The 15080-nt window shown below is 43.0% G+C and overlaps 1 protein-coding gene across 8 annotated transcripts in view; it reads left to right on the top strand.

Annotated features, from left to right (window-relative positions):
• MRAP2 (melanocortin 2 receptor accessory protein 2) overlaps positions 1–15080 on the top strand; it is a 53063-nt gene that overhangs the window by 13290 nt on the left and 24693 nt on the right. For 4 of the 8 annotated variants that reach the window (XM_043888612.1, XM_043888609.1, XM_043888611.1 and 1 more), the window contains one exon: positions 11937–12069. The exons of 3 other annotated variants lie outside the window; for them this stretch is intronic. In XM_043888612.1, coding sequence (XP_043744547.1) covers positions 11943–12069 — 127 coding nt within the window. In that variant the 5' untranslated portion in view covers positions 11937–11942. Of the gene's footprint in view, positions 1–3488; positions 3576–11936; positions 12070–15080 lie in introns of those variants that run through there. One more of the 8 variants, XM_043888608.1, reaches the window with a different exon arrangement.

The following is a 15080-nucleotide window of genomic DNA, read 5'->3' as shown; positions in this document are numbered from 1 at the left end:
AAGGCAATCAAAGAATGCCCAAACTACCGCACAATTGCATTCATCTCACACGCTAGTAAAGTAACGCTCAAAATTCTCCAAGCCAGGCTTCGGCAATATGTGAACCGTGAACTTCCAGATGTTCAAGCTGGTTTTAGAAAAGGCAGAGGAACCAGAGATCAAATTGCCAACATCTGCTGGATCATCGAAAAAGCAAGAGAGTTCCAGAAAAACATCTACTTCTGCTTTATTGACTATGCCAAAGCCTTCGAATTTGTGGATCACAATAAAGTGTGGAAAATTCTGAAAGAGATGGGGATACCAGATCACGTGACCCGCCTCTTGAGAAACCTATATGCAGGCCAGGAAGCAACAGTTAGAACTGGACATGGAGCAACAGACTAGTTCCAAATAGGAAAAGGAGTATGTCAAGGCTGTATATCGTCACCCTGCCTATTTAACTTATATGCAGAGTACATCATGAGAAATGCTGGGCTTGAAGAAGCACAAGCTGGAATCAAGATTGCCAGGAGAAATATCAATAACCTCAGATATGTGGATGACACCACCCTTATGGCAGAAAGTGAAGAGGAACTAAAAAACCTCTTGATGAAAGTGAAAGAGGAGAGTGAAAAAGTTGGCTTAAAGCTCAACATCCAGAAAACTAAGATCACGGCATCTGGTCCCATCACTTTCATGGGAAATAGATGGGGAAACAGTGGAAACAGTGTCAGACTTTATTTTTGGGGCCTCCAAAATCACTGCAGATGGTGATTGCGGCCGTGAAATTAAAAGATGCTTACTCCTTGGAAGGAAAGTTATGACCAACCTAGATAGCATATTAAAAAGGAGAGACATCATTTTGCCAACAAAGGTCTGTCTAGTCAAGGCTATGGTTTTTCCAGTAGTCATGTATGGATGTGAGAGTTGGACTGTGACGAAAGCTGAGCACCGAAGAACTGATGCTTTTGAACTGTGGTGTTGGAGAAGACTCTTGAGAGTCCCTTGGACTGCAAGGAGATCCAACCAATCCACCCTAAAGGAGATCAGTCCTGGGTGTTCATTGGAAAGACTGATGCTGAAGCTGAAACTCCAATACTTCGGCCACCTCATGCGAAGAGTTGACTCATTGGAAAAGACCCTGATGCTGGGAGGGATTGGGGGCAGGAGGAAAAGGGGACGACAGAGGATGAGATGGCTGGATGGCATCACTGACCCAATGGAGATGAGTTTGAGTAAACTCTGGGAATTGGTGATGGACAGGGATGCCTGGCATGCTGTGATTCATGGGGTCACAAATAGTCGGACACGACTGAGTGACTGCACTCAGATTATCTCTAGGTACATCCATGTTACTGCAAATGGTATTATTTCATTCTTTTTATGGCTGAGTATATTACACTGTATATATGTACCATATCTTCTTTATCTATTCCTCTGTCCCAGGACATTTAGGTTGCTCCCATGCCTTAGCTATTGTAGATAGTGCTGCTATGAACACTGGGGTGCATGTATCTTTTTGAATTAAGGTTTTCTCTGGATGTATGCCTAGGAATGGATTGCTGGATCATATGGAAGTTCTGTTTTGTTTGCTTAAGGCAGCTTCATACTATTCTCTATAGTGGCTGTACCAATTTGCATTCCCACCAACAAAGTAGAAGGGTTCCCTTTTCTCTATATCCTCTCCAACATTATTGTTTATCGACTTTTTGATGCTGGCCATTCTGCCTTGTGTGAGGTGATCCACATGTAGTTTTGATTTGCATTTCTCTGATATTTAGTGACACTGAGCATCTTTTTTTTTTTTTAATTTATTATTTTTTTTTTGAGCATCTTTTTATGTTCTTTTGGGCCATTGTATGTCTTCTTTGGAGAAGTGTCTATTTACATCTTCTGCTGTACTTTTTCAGAAGGCTCAGGAATATAGCAAAAAGTAAATAGTAATGGGAACCCCAAAAGACTAATTATAAGAGAGTGGTCATCTTGGGATATGTCTTCAACCCACCTAGGGGACTTCCCCAGTGGCTCAGTGGTAAAGAATCTGCCTGCAATGCAGGATATGTGGGTTTGATCCCTGGGCTAGGAAGATCCCCTGGAGGAGGGCATGGCAACCCACTCCAGTATTCTTGCCAGGAGTATCCCATGGATAGAGGAGCCTGGTGGGCTATAGTCCATACGGTTGCCAAGAGTTGGAAGTGACTGAAGCAATTGAGCATGCACAGCATGCCTATAACTTTTCGAAGTCCAGAACGAGCAAAACAGGGTCCAGAAGGAGGCAGGAGTTCATCAACTGGACGGCATTTCTTCAGTGAGGACTCCAGCCCCTCCACTGCTGAGAGTGGCCTCACTTTGTGGCTGCAACGGGACATCCGTGCTGGGATACAAGGCAAACAGCAGAGCATCCTGTCACGTGTGTAGTGGGCTAAATTACATACCATGACTCCTTTGCCCTAATTCTACATTCACTGGCTAATCTTCTCATCTTGAATTTTGTTTCCCAGACTGCAGAACCTCTGCTCTGGTCTTCTTGACCATTTTGTTCCTTATTGTAATTCAACAAATGGATGTTCTGGTTATAAATCATTCTCCTTTCCTTGGTCAGTGTGCCCGCCTCACCCTGGAGGACTGTGAAAAGCCAGCTCCCTAAATCTGCAGAGCTGAGGCCAGTGTGCCTGCCACCCCCTCACATATCTCAGAGCCGTGCGTTGTCACTTTCAGGCAATTCTTCCCAGATGGAGGCTTTACAGCTACTCTCTGGAGTGTATTTCCTTGTGTAGGCCTGAGTTTTCTCTCTGTCCAGCTGAAGTCTCTGTTAAAATGGGAAAGCTCTCTTCTTGGGTTCAGGGTAGAGAAAGAGAATGAAAAAAAAAATAATTTCATGGCTTTTCCACATCATGAGAAACTGACTCGGTGAGTATTAACTGCATGTCTGCTATGAGCCAGGTTTTGGGTGGGTTCTGGAAATACAGCAGTGAGCAAGTGGAGAGGTCCCCGTCCTGATAGAAGAGAGACCAAAGGGAGGAGATGGCCCCCAGATGGCCCCCAGATGGCCCCCAGTGGTTCGTGTGGTCCTAGCCTGGCCTGTCCTGTGGCACATTGCTGAGACTGTTCCCATCTCAAAAGACCTCTTCAAGGGGCTCAAGGACAGCCATCGTGTTCCCCACCTCATAGTTCATGCAATAAGCATTTGCTGTATTGACCCAGGGAGTAAAACAGAGCAAGGAACTTTATAAAGTACTTCTCAGCCTATGTACCCAGAATGTAACTAGTGCCCAGAAAATAACTGGAGGAGGTGAGTGTAGGACCCACCCCTCATCCTCTTTGAGAGATCAGCTGGTGGAGGAGGATACCCACTTGTAATTCAGCCTCTCTGCATTTCAGGTGTTGGCTGAAAATCTAGTTGCACAAAATATAAGCTTCCTTTCTGGTTTTGGAAATTGTTCTTCTATTGGCATTGATTCTGATTTTCAAACAGGAAATCTTCAGGCTTGCAAGCACCTTCTGTTCCAAGTTTTGCTCCTCAAAATGAGTTGCTGTTGTGCAGTGGAGAACAAGGAAGAGACAGGAAGAGGATGCATCCAGAATTTCTGTCAGCCGTCAGTCGCTGTTTTTGTTTATTTATTTATTGGCTGTGCTGGGTCTTCATTGCTGTCAGGCTTTCTCTACTTGTGGCGAAGATAGATACTCTCTATCTTCATTGTGGGGCCTGGGCTTCTCATTGCAGTGGCTTCTCTTGTTTTGGAGCACGGGCTATAGGCTCATGAGCTTCAGTACTTGTGGCTTTAGGCTCAGTAGCTGTGGCTTAGTTGTCTACAGCATGTGGATCTTCCTGGACTAAGGATCAAACCTATGTCCCCTGCATTGGCAGGCAGATTTTTATCCACTGTACCACCAGGGAAGTCCTATCACCACATTTTTGTGAGTAACTGAGTACTTTCTAGGAAATGTCCAGCAAGGCATAAACCTTGATCATGTAGAGAAATTTTGGAATTGTGTCTGTCTGAAAAGGGAGGAAGGACCATGTGTGTGTATAATATTTATAGTCTGAATTGAATAACTAGAGTCTTGGACTTCACAAGTAAGATGTGTGTTCAAGTCAAGATAATAGTTAGGAGGAGGACTGAAGCCCAGGAAGCATGGCCTCCTTAATTGAAGGAAATAAAAAGCCACACTCTGTGTAAGAAGTTGCTGACTTAAAATGGATTCACCGAAAAGGAATCTGCAAACATGAGAATTAAAGTTATGTGCAGATAGAACACGGTGGTTCGCATTCACGTGGAATCTATAAAAAGGAGCAATGCACTGGGTAAGAAGACCATGTCAGCATTTGTTAAGCAGTATTCTGGGAGGGACCACAGTGGTTCTGATTTTATACAGTCAAGTGTGATTCCTTGCTGGAATGTAGTGCCTTTTGGAAATGCTTTAGGAATATCCAGCTGGTTCTGGCCTAACCATGAGCCCAGTTCATAACTCTGAAGACTTTTATTAGATTTCTGTGTGGTCCATCACACGTGGCTGCATATAAGCTCAGGGGATCATCAGTTCTACTTTGGGTGCCTGGTCGTATCTCTGTGCAGTGAGGGAATGAAGCTTCTAAAGCTATGATGCTGAAGTTCTGACCTTGGGCTCCTCGGTGACCAAAATGGGGCCTGGCCAGACTTTGATTTTTTGGATGTCTCAGCTGGAAAGAGAAAGGGTGACTTCTCTGTTGTGAAGGGATAACTGTTCCTATGAATAGAAGAAAGAAAGAGATAAGGATAAGTGATTAATGAGATCGTCATGGCCCAGGTCGGAATGGAAGTTGCCATCCTGGGTGGCACACCAACTTTTGGAATTTGGGAATTGAAGAGTGGAAAGAATGCCTACAGTTGGGAATTTTAATCTCAAATTTAAATGGGTCATTAGGTCTGCCTCCATGCAAGCTGACACCTACGGTCATTAGGTCTGTGGCACTGGCCAGCAACTGCTTGGTGTATCTTCCCAGCTGTGTGTGTGTGTGTGTGTGTGCGCGCACCTGTGGATGCTCATTTTTTAGGGTTTATAGGCATCTTTTGGATCTCTCTTTTATGTGCTAGTCCTGTACTGAGTTGGTGGTCACTTGGAAAACTCAACTGCTCATGTCTACCCCTTAATATGGCAGTAAAGGTCCAGTTCCAAGGAAACAGCTCCCTCATCACATGCACCCATCGTGACCCACCACAGATATTGATGAAGAGTTTTTAATTCACTCCATGGGAGCATCCATGTTCATGTGTGAAAGTGAAAATGCTAGTCTCTTAGTCATGCCTGACTCTTTGCAACCCCTTGGACTAGAGCCCACTGGACTTCTCTCTCCATAGGATTTTCCAGGCAAGAATACTGGAGTGGGTAGCCATTCCCTTCTCCAGGGGACCTTCCTGACCCAGGGGTTGAACCCGGGTCTCCTGCAGTGCAGGAAGATTTTTTATTGCCTGAGCCACCAGGGAAACCCCCGTGTTCATATACATCTTCCCAAGTTCAGGGAGGTGGAGAGAATTATTTGACCTGATTTAAGAAGGCAAGAGGATATCCAGGAGTGGTGTGGGAACCTGGGTTGGAGAAAGAAAGATTGGATAATTGGAAGAAGACATGAAAGTGCTGGGCATGTGGATGGGAGAAGGGACACTGCTTAGATGGTTCTGAGAGGTTCCTAGGGCCTGCTAATTGCCCTCTCCCACTCCTATAAACTGGCCTGAAGCACCCAGTGCACACCTGGAGAAGGTAAGTTTATTTTTCAGGTGGGGCTTTGAGGTGAGGTTATCATTTTTCATTATTGTTGTTGGCAAGGATGCGTTCAGCTACTCAGAAGAGCAATTAGTCTCTCTGTACAGCGCCAATAGGCTTGTTGGGATATGCTTCCTCTGGAAGAAGTTTGTTTTACTGATTCTAATATTATGATGAAATCTGACATGAAGAGACTCTCAGGAGGGAGTGAGGAGCAGCGGGGGTCGGAGGAGGCCGCACACCGTGCTCTGTGCTTCCTGTTTGATGGGCTCTGAAGAGAGCACTGTCTGAGCCCGGCAGCCCCGCGAGCAAGCCTCAGCACCCCATCGCTCCTTCAGTGTGTGTTAAAGCCCAGACACTCCTCACTGTGGCAACAATATACTCTGGGCACTGCTACCCAGACTCACTGGCAGCTTCCAGATGGTGAAGCAGCGCCAGCTTCTGTGTCTGCAAAGCTCAGAAAGGCACCCCTGGGCTTCAACAATGGACATTACGCAACACCCTGCCTTCTGTTTGTTGTTTGTCCTGGGCATGTGATGGCCCAAGCTGGATAATTTGACACTTGCATGAAAAGCACTGCCTCGTGGACTTTTTCAAGGATGTGAGGTAGAGGCAGAAGCCAGAGGTTCTGTCCTCCAGCTCTGTCTTGGCAATTCAAGCACCGAGAGGAAATAGCCAGTGAAAACACAGGATGCTCCTTTCATGGGAAGGACTCCACAAAGATGGCTGCCCTGGGATGGGGATGGTGTGGCCTGCATCGCATTCCACTTCCCCAGAGAGCCTCCTGTCTCCAGGCATCTGTCAGGCATCCTGTCTTACAGGACCACCTTTCTACTCTCAGGACCTTGTCACCTATGACTTTCATCACCCTTTGGTCTCCATCCATCTCTAACTAGTTCATTTAGATGAATAGGAATAATGTAAGGGAGAAAAAAAAGTTTAAGAAACACCTCTCTGTGATGGGTAAGTGGTTGATACATCTTGATATCCGACTCTTTTACAGATATTTTACTTGCTGGTTCCTCGCTGGTCCTATGCAGGTGGTACTAATGCTTCTTTCTGAGCTGATAGACTAGCAGGAAGAGCCGCTGGGCCTGTAGGCCTGGGCAACCACGGATGGGGGACCACTGTGCACAGATGTGGAGAAGAACATCATGGGCAGGGATGCTCAGAGCATGGAAAACACTTGCTCATATTTGTTTCCTTCATTATTTTATATACTTTTTTCTGTTTTTCTATTTTCTATTTTGACACCAGCTGAAGCCAGCTACCTTCGTCTGCTTATTACATTGGCTGTAATGCTAATTTGCCATAAAAATGATATGATCAAACCAGACTTCATCTTATTTGCCTCAAAAAGACAGAGATTATTACCATGTTTTTGATTAGATGAAACATCATGAATCCCATATTTCTCATTGTGATTTTAAACCATTGAAATGAATGCCTTTTGATTTATTTTTATTATAGTAATTTTATTCATCTAAATTACATAGATCAACTAACCATATGGTGAAGTTGATAGGAATTGGCTGACAGGGAAGTTGTTGTTGTGTAAAGAATAAACCTAGGCATTTCTTTCTCAGACTAGCTTTTCCCTGCATCCTGGCTCTGCACATTTCATGCAACATCACATTTCATCTTTAGAACAACTTCATGATGTTAGTACTATTATCACTTTTATTCTCCTGTTGGGAAAACTAAAGCTCAGATCTTTTTTTTTTTTTTTTTTTGCCACAACTCTCGAGGAGGGAGTTGGCAAACTTTTTCTATAAGATATTAAAAAGTAAATATTTTAGACTTTGGGGACTCTGCTATCTCTCTCAGAACTACTCAGCTGTTGTACTGCTAGAGAAGACAAAACAAAAACGCAGGTAGCTACGTTCCAATAAAATTGTATTTATGGGCTCTGATAATTTCTTAAAATTCTCTCAGATCATGAATAATACCATTCTTTTGTTTCTTCCCAATGGTTAAAAATATTAAAACATTCTTGGAAATTCCCTGGTGGTCCAGTGGTTAAGACTCCATACTTCCACTGCAGGGGGTATGGGTTCAATCCCTGGTCAGGAAGCTTAGGTCCCACATGCCACATGATGTGGCCAAAAAATAATTTAAAAAAATAAGATGAATGAAAAACTGAGAAAAAAGAAATAAAAATAAAACTTAAAAATATTAAAACATTATTCACTTGCAGACTATATAAAAACAGGTGGTAAACTGCATTTGCTTTCTCCAGTATACATGATGAGAGTATGCGGGAAAGGAGACGTGTGTTAGGATGAAGTGATAGGAGGAATACTCCCATCAGAGGGAACAGTATGTGTGCAGGTTTGAAGGAGCATAAAGTATTTGAACAACTGCAAGAAATCCAAGTGCAACTTGATGTATGGTAGGAGGCAAGAGAAGGGGAGATGGCAGGGCTCAAGTCATGACCTTGTAGAATATCTTAAGGATTTTAGGCTTTGCCCTTAGAACAGTAGGAAGCCATTTAAAAGTATTAAGCAAAGGAGTAACAAGGGCAATTTGTCTTTTTAAAAAATCATTGGCTGATGTGTGGAGAATGGATTGCAGTGGGTTGGTAATAGTAGAAGCAGAAAAAACAGGAGGCTCAAGAAGCAGGCCAGATGGATAATGATGGTGTCAATTAGTGACGTAGGCAGAACCACTTCCTGCCAACAACAGGCTGAAGTGTCCTTTTTGGCAACATAGAAAATGGAGGGAAAACAACAATGAAGACTCTCATCTTCTGACTTCAAATGCAGTGCCTTTTCCTGTGTGGTGTGAAATTCTTAACAGTCTCAAATGGGAATTATGTTCATCCTAATCTACCATTTATCTCTGAACCTCACAACTGGAGAGCTACTCTTCTTTCTCACACACAGTTCCTTTCTTCTGGAGAGAGTGCTCATAATTGAGGACAGTTCCTTTTTGAGTTTGAATTGTTCATTTTCATTTCCTGAGGAAATTTATTTCATTGTCAAGGAAAATCAACTCTTGTTCAAAGAATAGAAATGCCAGAGAAGATACTGTGGCAATGGTTTCATTACCATTACCAGTGGTTATTTCTGTGCCAGTATTAGAAAGGTAACCAAATCCTTACTCAAAGGTCAGCTTTTCCTAAAATTTGTACAGCTTTCTTTCCCAAAGGAGAATTGGTACCTTCTCTCCTACCTTTGGAGTAGTGATTTGTCTGGCTGGGCACTCACAGTCACCCTCTAATTCTGATATTATCACACATCTCTGGGTCAGAGCGCACCCTCTTTTGAACTACAGGATGTGAGGGCTTGGAGTCTGTTTCTATGGTATCCAGGACTGGGAATGGGGAAGAAAGAAAGAGGGAAAGGTGATGACTTCAGACTATACTACAAAGCTGACTTCAGACTATACTACAAAGCTATAGTCATCAAGACAGTACGGTACTGGCGCAAAGACAAAATATAGATCAATGGAACAAGATAGAAAGCCCAGAGATAAATCCACACACCTATGGACCCCTTATTCTTGACAAAGGAGGCAAAAATATACAATGGAGAAAAGACAATCTCTTTAACAAATGGTGCTGGGAAAACTGGTCAACCACCTGTAAAAGAATGAAACTAGAACACTTTCTAACACCATACACAAAAATAAACTCAAAATGGATTAAAGATCTAAATGTAAGACCAGAAGCTATAAAACTCCTAGAGGAAAACATAGGCAAAACACTCTCTGACATAAATCACTGCAGGATCCTCTATGACCTACCTCCCAGAATATTGGAAATAAAAGCAAAAATAAATAAGTGGGGCCTAGTTAAACTTAAAAGCTTTTGCCCATTGAAGGAAACTAGAAGCAAGGTGAAAAGACAGCCTTCAGAGTGGGAGAAAATAATAGCAAATGAAGCAACTGACAAAGAATTAATCTCAAAAATATACAAACAGCTCATCAGTTAAATAGCAGAAAAATAAATGACCCAATCAAAAAAATGGGCCAAAGAACTAAACAGACATTTCTCCAAAGAAGACATACAGATGGCTAACAAACACATGAAAAGATGCTCAACATCACTCATTAGCAGAGAAATGCAAATCAAAACCACAATGAGGTATCATCTCACACCAGTCAGAATGGCTGCTATCAAAAAGTCTACAAACAATAAATACTGGAGAGGGTGTGGAGAGAAGGGAACCCTCTTACACTGTTGGTGGGAATGCAAACTGCTACAGCCACTATGGAAAACAGTGTGAAGATTCCTTTAAAAAACTGAAAATTGAACTGCCGTACGACCCAGCAATCCCACTGCTGGGCATACACACTGAGGAAAGCAGAATTGAAAGAGACACGTGTACCCCGGTGTTCATTGCAGCACTGTTTATAATAGCTAGGACATGGAAGCAACCTAGGTGTCCATCAGCAGATGAATGGATAAGAAAGTTGTGGTACATATACACAATGGAATGTTACTCAGCTATTAAAAAGAACACATTTGAATCAATTCGAATGAGGAGGATGAAACTGGAGCCTGTTCTACAGAGCAAAGTAAGTCAAAAAGAAAAACACAAATACAGTATATTAATGCATATATATGGAATTTAGAAAGATGGTAACTATGACCCTTTATGTGAGACAGCAAAAGAGACACAGATATAAAGAACAGACTTTTGGACTCTGTGGGAGAAGGCAAGGGTGGGATGATTGGAGAGAATAGCATTGAAACATGTATATTACCATATGTGAAACAGATGACCAGTCCAAGTTCGATGCATGAAACAGGGCACTCAAAGCCGGTGCACTGGGACAACCCAGAGGGATGGGATGGGGAGGGAGATGGGAGCAGGGGTTGGGATGGGGGGACACATGTACACCCGTGGCTGATTCATGTCAATGTATGCAAAAACCACCACGATATTGTAAAGTAATTAGCCTTCAATTAAAATAAATAAATAAATTTTTTTTAAAAAAAGAAAGAAGGAAAGGTGAGACTCATACTTTGGGACAGAAGAGTGGTGGAGATTTTGCCTCAGCTTCTCTGGAGGTTGTGCCCTGGAGGCAGCAGTGGGTGATCCCGACCTATGGTGGGTGGAAGAAGGGGAGCTTCAGAAAGCTCTTGGGGTGGGGCGATGGTCCTCAGTGTGATACTGTTCAGTGAATCTTGGTTTTGTCTGGTAGTTCATTCAGACTCTTCCTTATGTTACTATTATTTGTTGCTTAGTGTTCTTCCCCCATTATGGCTTCCCAGGTGGTAAGGAATCTGCCTGCAATGCAGGAGACACGGGTTTGATCCCTGGGTCAGGGTCATCCCCTGGAGAAGGGAATAGCCACCCACTCCAGTACTCTTGCCTAGGAAATCCCATGGACAGAGAAGCCTGGTGGGCTACAGTCCACGGGGTCACAAAGAGTCAGACAGAACTGAGTGACTGAGCATGCAAGCACATTCTTCCCCCTTTATTAGGGGAGGTCTCTGGGATCCTGGCCTGACATCTCCTAGCCCACAATGTACCGTGTCTCACATATCACAGGTACACAGTGCTGGATCCCGGCTCTGTGGACTTGACATCTTAGGTGTCCATGCTGTACAGTGCAACCACATTTCACAAAGAAGTCAGCATTTTTTAATCTAAAATTCTAAAAAATGAGGCATTGGCACATCCAGAAAATAGGACAAATCTCAGGAGTTAGTGGTGACCAAGATTGGGGCTTCCATTGAGGATCTTCCCCAGTGATGTGACTTTTGATGTCCCCTTCTCTTTGCCCCACTCCATTTCATTAGATGTAGGTGGCATGTCTATTTTTCTATGGAAGGTGCTTGATAGAAATCTGTTGAGCTGCTTCTCTCCTGCTACTGATTTTATTTATCCTCTGTGGGCTCTTTATAGGTGGTGATATGTGGTCAGGCTAAAGTTGTGAGCTCAGAGGATTTTGATCCACTCTCTCCCTCCTTCTTTCTTTCATCAGTTATTGGAACTTGGTTATGTGCTAGGCACTGGGTTAAGTTCTGGGGGAACAACCTCAAAAGAAGACATGGTGTCTGGTTACAAATATATACCAGTCTCTTGGAGAGAGAAAAGGAAATAATGGCCACTTGGGATGAAGTATGGGCAGCCATGGAGAAATGTCCCTGACCTGATGGATAGGACCTCCCTTAGCCTTTTGCCTGCTGACCTCCTGAAGATGGTCAAGGACAGTGTGGCTAAGTTAACAAACTCTGCGCTTGCCTTTCTTCATTTGTGCAGGTAGAAATGTCTGCCCAGAGGTTAATTTCTAACAGGACATCCCAGCAATCTGCATCTAATTCTGATTATACCTGGGAATATGAGTATTATGAGGTTGGACCAGTTTCCTTTGAAGGACTGAAGGCTCACAAATGTAAGTCTTGTGCAATTTCCCACTGTAAGCATGTTGCGTGTTTGCCTTATTCTGTGAAGCCACCAGTGTTTACTTTCCATGGACATGCTTATACATAACTTTATCCTCTACCCTCTAAACCCTGTAAATCCCCTCCACATATAGGCTTGTTGATCTGGGATGTATAACATGACTGATGAAGGACTTGGAAGATTCCCTTAGTGGAAGCTGAGTCAATGTCCCTTTCAAATTGAGACTTAAAAAAATTAATGATTCCAGCTCTCCAAAACTGTGAACATTTAGACCATCAAAAATGTATACACAAATAGAATCTAGGACTCTAATTTGAAGAAGCTTCCTTTTTTAACACTTGGTCCACAGCATCCCTTCAGCCCTGCTGGGTTTCTGGGACTGTGGAAAGCAGTCTGTCTGAGTTTTTTCATGATAAAGGACCAGAATAACTCATGATCATTCCCAGCTCTGTTGTAGGCATGAATTGTGCTTCATGTTATTGGAGTAATTAATCATCTAGCACAGAGCAAGGAAATATAATTCTATGAAAGGGTACTGTTCACCTCCAGTCATAACTGCCGGCTGACTGGCAAGCATGAAGCAGCTCAGTCTCCTTAAACAGAGTTGTCATGAGCAGAAACTGCTGCCCATTCCCGGGTCCTGTCGTGGTTACCCTGTGAATGTCCTAGAGAGGTTTGGTTGTTTCAGAATGAACGTCCACAGTGTTATAAAAGTGGTAGGTCCTTTACTGACTCAGATGAATGGGACATGTTTAGGAAATACAAGAGTGGTTAGAATTGAAGACGAATGTGGCCAAGGAAGTGCTTGCCCTCCTTTCATATTTTCTGGCCTCTGACTCTCTGAGCTGTCTTGGCATCATGACCTCTGACCCCTACTTGCCGCTCCATTGCAAGGTGGACTTTCTAGTTTTTCCAGCTTCACTGAGATATAATTGACAAACAAAATTGTCATATATTTATACAATAAATAAAATGGTGATACATTGTGTATATTGTGAAAGGATTCTCTCCATCAACTTAACATTTCTATTACCTCAGGTATATGTATTTGATTGTTTATTCATTGGTAAGTAGAACATTTATGTTCTACTCTCTTGCCGACTGTAAAGACAGTATTATCAACTATACTTTCCATGTTATATGTCAGGTCCCCAGACCTTATTCATCTTATAGTTGAAAGTTTGTACTCTTTTTACCAACCTCTCCTGATTTCCCCACCCTTCAGCCTCTGGCAGCCACTTTTCTACTCTGTTTCTTTGAGTTCGACTTCTCTTTTAGAGTCTACATATAAGTGATATCATGCCCTAATCTTCTTTCTCTAACTAGCTTATCTCACTTCATATAATGCCTTCCAGTTTCACCCTTGTTGTAATAAGTGACTATATTTCCTTCTTCTTAAAGGCTGAAAAATATTCAAATTTCTATCATCTGTCTATCACATTTTCTTAATCCATTCATCAGTGAATGGACCATGAGATTGTTTCCATACCTTGGCTATTGTGAATAATGCTGCAATGACCAGGGGAGTACAGATACCCTCTTCAAGATAATGCTTTCATTTCTTTTGGATATTTTTCCAAAAGTGGAAAAGCTGGATCTTACAGTAGTTCTGTTTTAATTTCTTAAGGAACTTCGTACATAGTGGCTGTACCAGTTACATTCCTACCAACAATGTACAAGGGTTATCTTTTCTCCACATCCTCACCAGCATTTGTTCTCTCTTGTCTTTTTTGATAAAGGACTTTCTAACAGGGGTGAGATGATATCTTTGAGGTTTTGAATTGCATTTCCCTAATGATTGGTGATATTCAGTACATTTTCATGTGCCTGTAACATTTGGATATTGTCTGTGGAAATATGTCTGTTCAGGCCCTTTGCCCATATTTCAATTGGGTTTATTTTGCTATTGAGTTATATGAGTCCCTTGTATACTTTGGATATTAAACTCTTACCAGATATGTGGTTTGCATATGTCTTCTCCTATTCCATAGGTGACCTTTTCACGTTATTGATGGTTTCCAATGGTAAAGCATCTACCTGCAATGCAGGAGACCTGGGTTCAATCCCTGGGTTAGGAAGATCCCCTGGAGAAGGAAATGGCAACCCACTCCAGCACTCTTGCCTGGAAAATCCCATGGACGGAGGAGCCTGGTAGGCTACAGTCCATGGGGTTGCAAAGAGTCCGACAGGACTGAGCAAATTCACTTTCACTTTCACTTTGCTATGCAGAATCTAGTTAGTTTAATGTAGTCCTACTTGTTTATTTTGCTTTTGTTGCCTTTGCTTTCTTTGGGTGTTAAATCCAAAAAATCATTACTAAGAGTGATATCAAAGAGCTTACTCCCCTATTTATGACCCTTATTTTGAACTCTCACTAAGATCTATTTCTAGAGATTTATCTTGTTCTTTTGTTTGGAACATATTCCTCCATTTCTTCCTTCTTCTTGACTCTCTGTGTTGGCTTCTGTGCATTAGCTAAAAGAGCCACTTCTCGCAGGTTTAAAGAAGTGGCATGTAGGAAATGTTCTGTGAGAAGCCCTGGCCCGCAGAGCTAGGAACTCAAGGGACATCACCTGTATGGGCTACCTGTGCCTGCCAGCGGCAGTGCAGGGGTGGGCAGAGTGCTTGCCCCGCCCCGCTGTGACACGGGGGTGGGCGGGGCTCCCTGGGGGGCACCCCCACTGACACTAGCAGGTTAGAGGGAGCGTTCCAAGATGGCACCCACCAGCCCGGGAATTAGCAAGGTAGAATGAGATCATAAAGATGGCCAATGTGTCCATCACCGGAAAGAGTCCCAGCAAATTTGTGCCTCTCCAGCAGAAGCTTTAAGATTAGTTAGTGGGTCTCCTTTCTGAATAAGCCAGGTGATTTTCAAACTGGTGTTTTGTAATGAGTCCTGGGGTGAGGGGGTCTGTGCATGAGCCCTTTAAACATATTCTCCATTCCCTGCGGAGCTCTGTTTTTCCTGAAAGTAATACCCATTGGTTTTTTCAAGTCAGC

This window comes from Cervus elaphus, chromosome 26 (assembly GCF_910594005.1).
Source record: "Cervus elaphus chromosome 26, mCerEla1.1, whole genome shotgun sequence".
NCBI classification, from domain to species: domain Eukaryota; kingdom Metazoa; phylum Chordata; class Mammalia; order Artiodactyla; family Cervidae; genus Cervus; species Cervus elaphus.
Note: the sequence above shows the minus strand (reverse complement) of the source record. Positions and strands in the feature narration are given on the sequence as shown.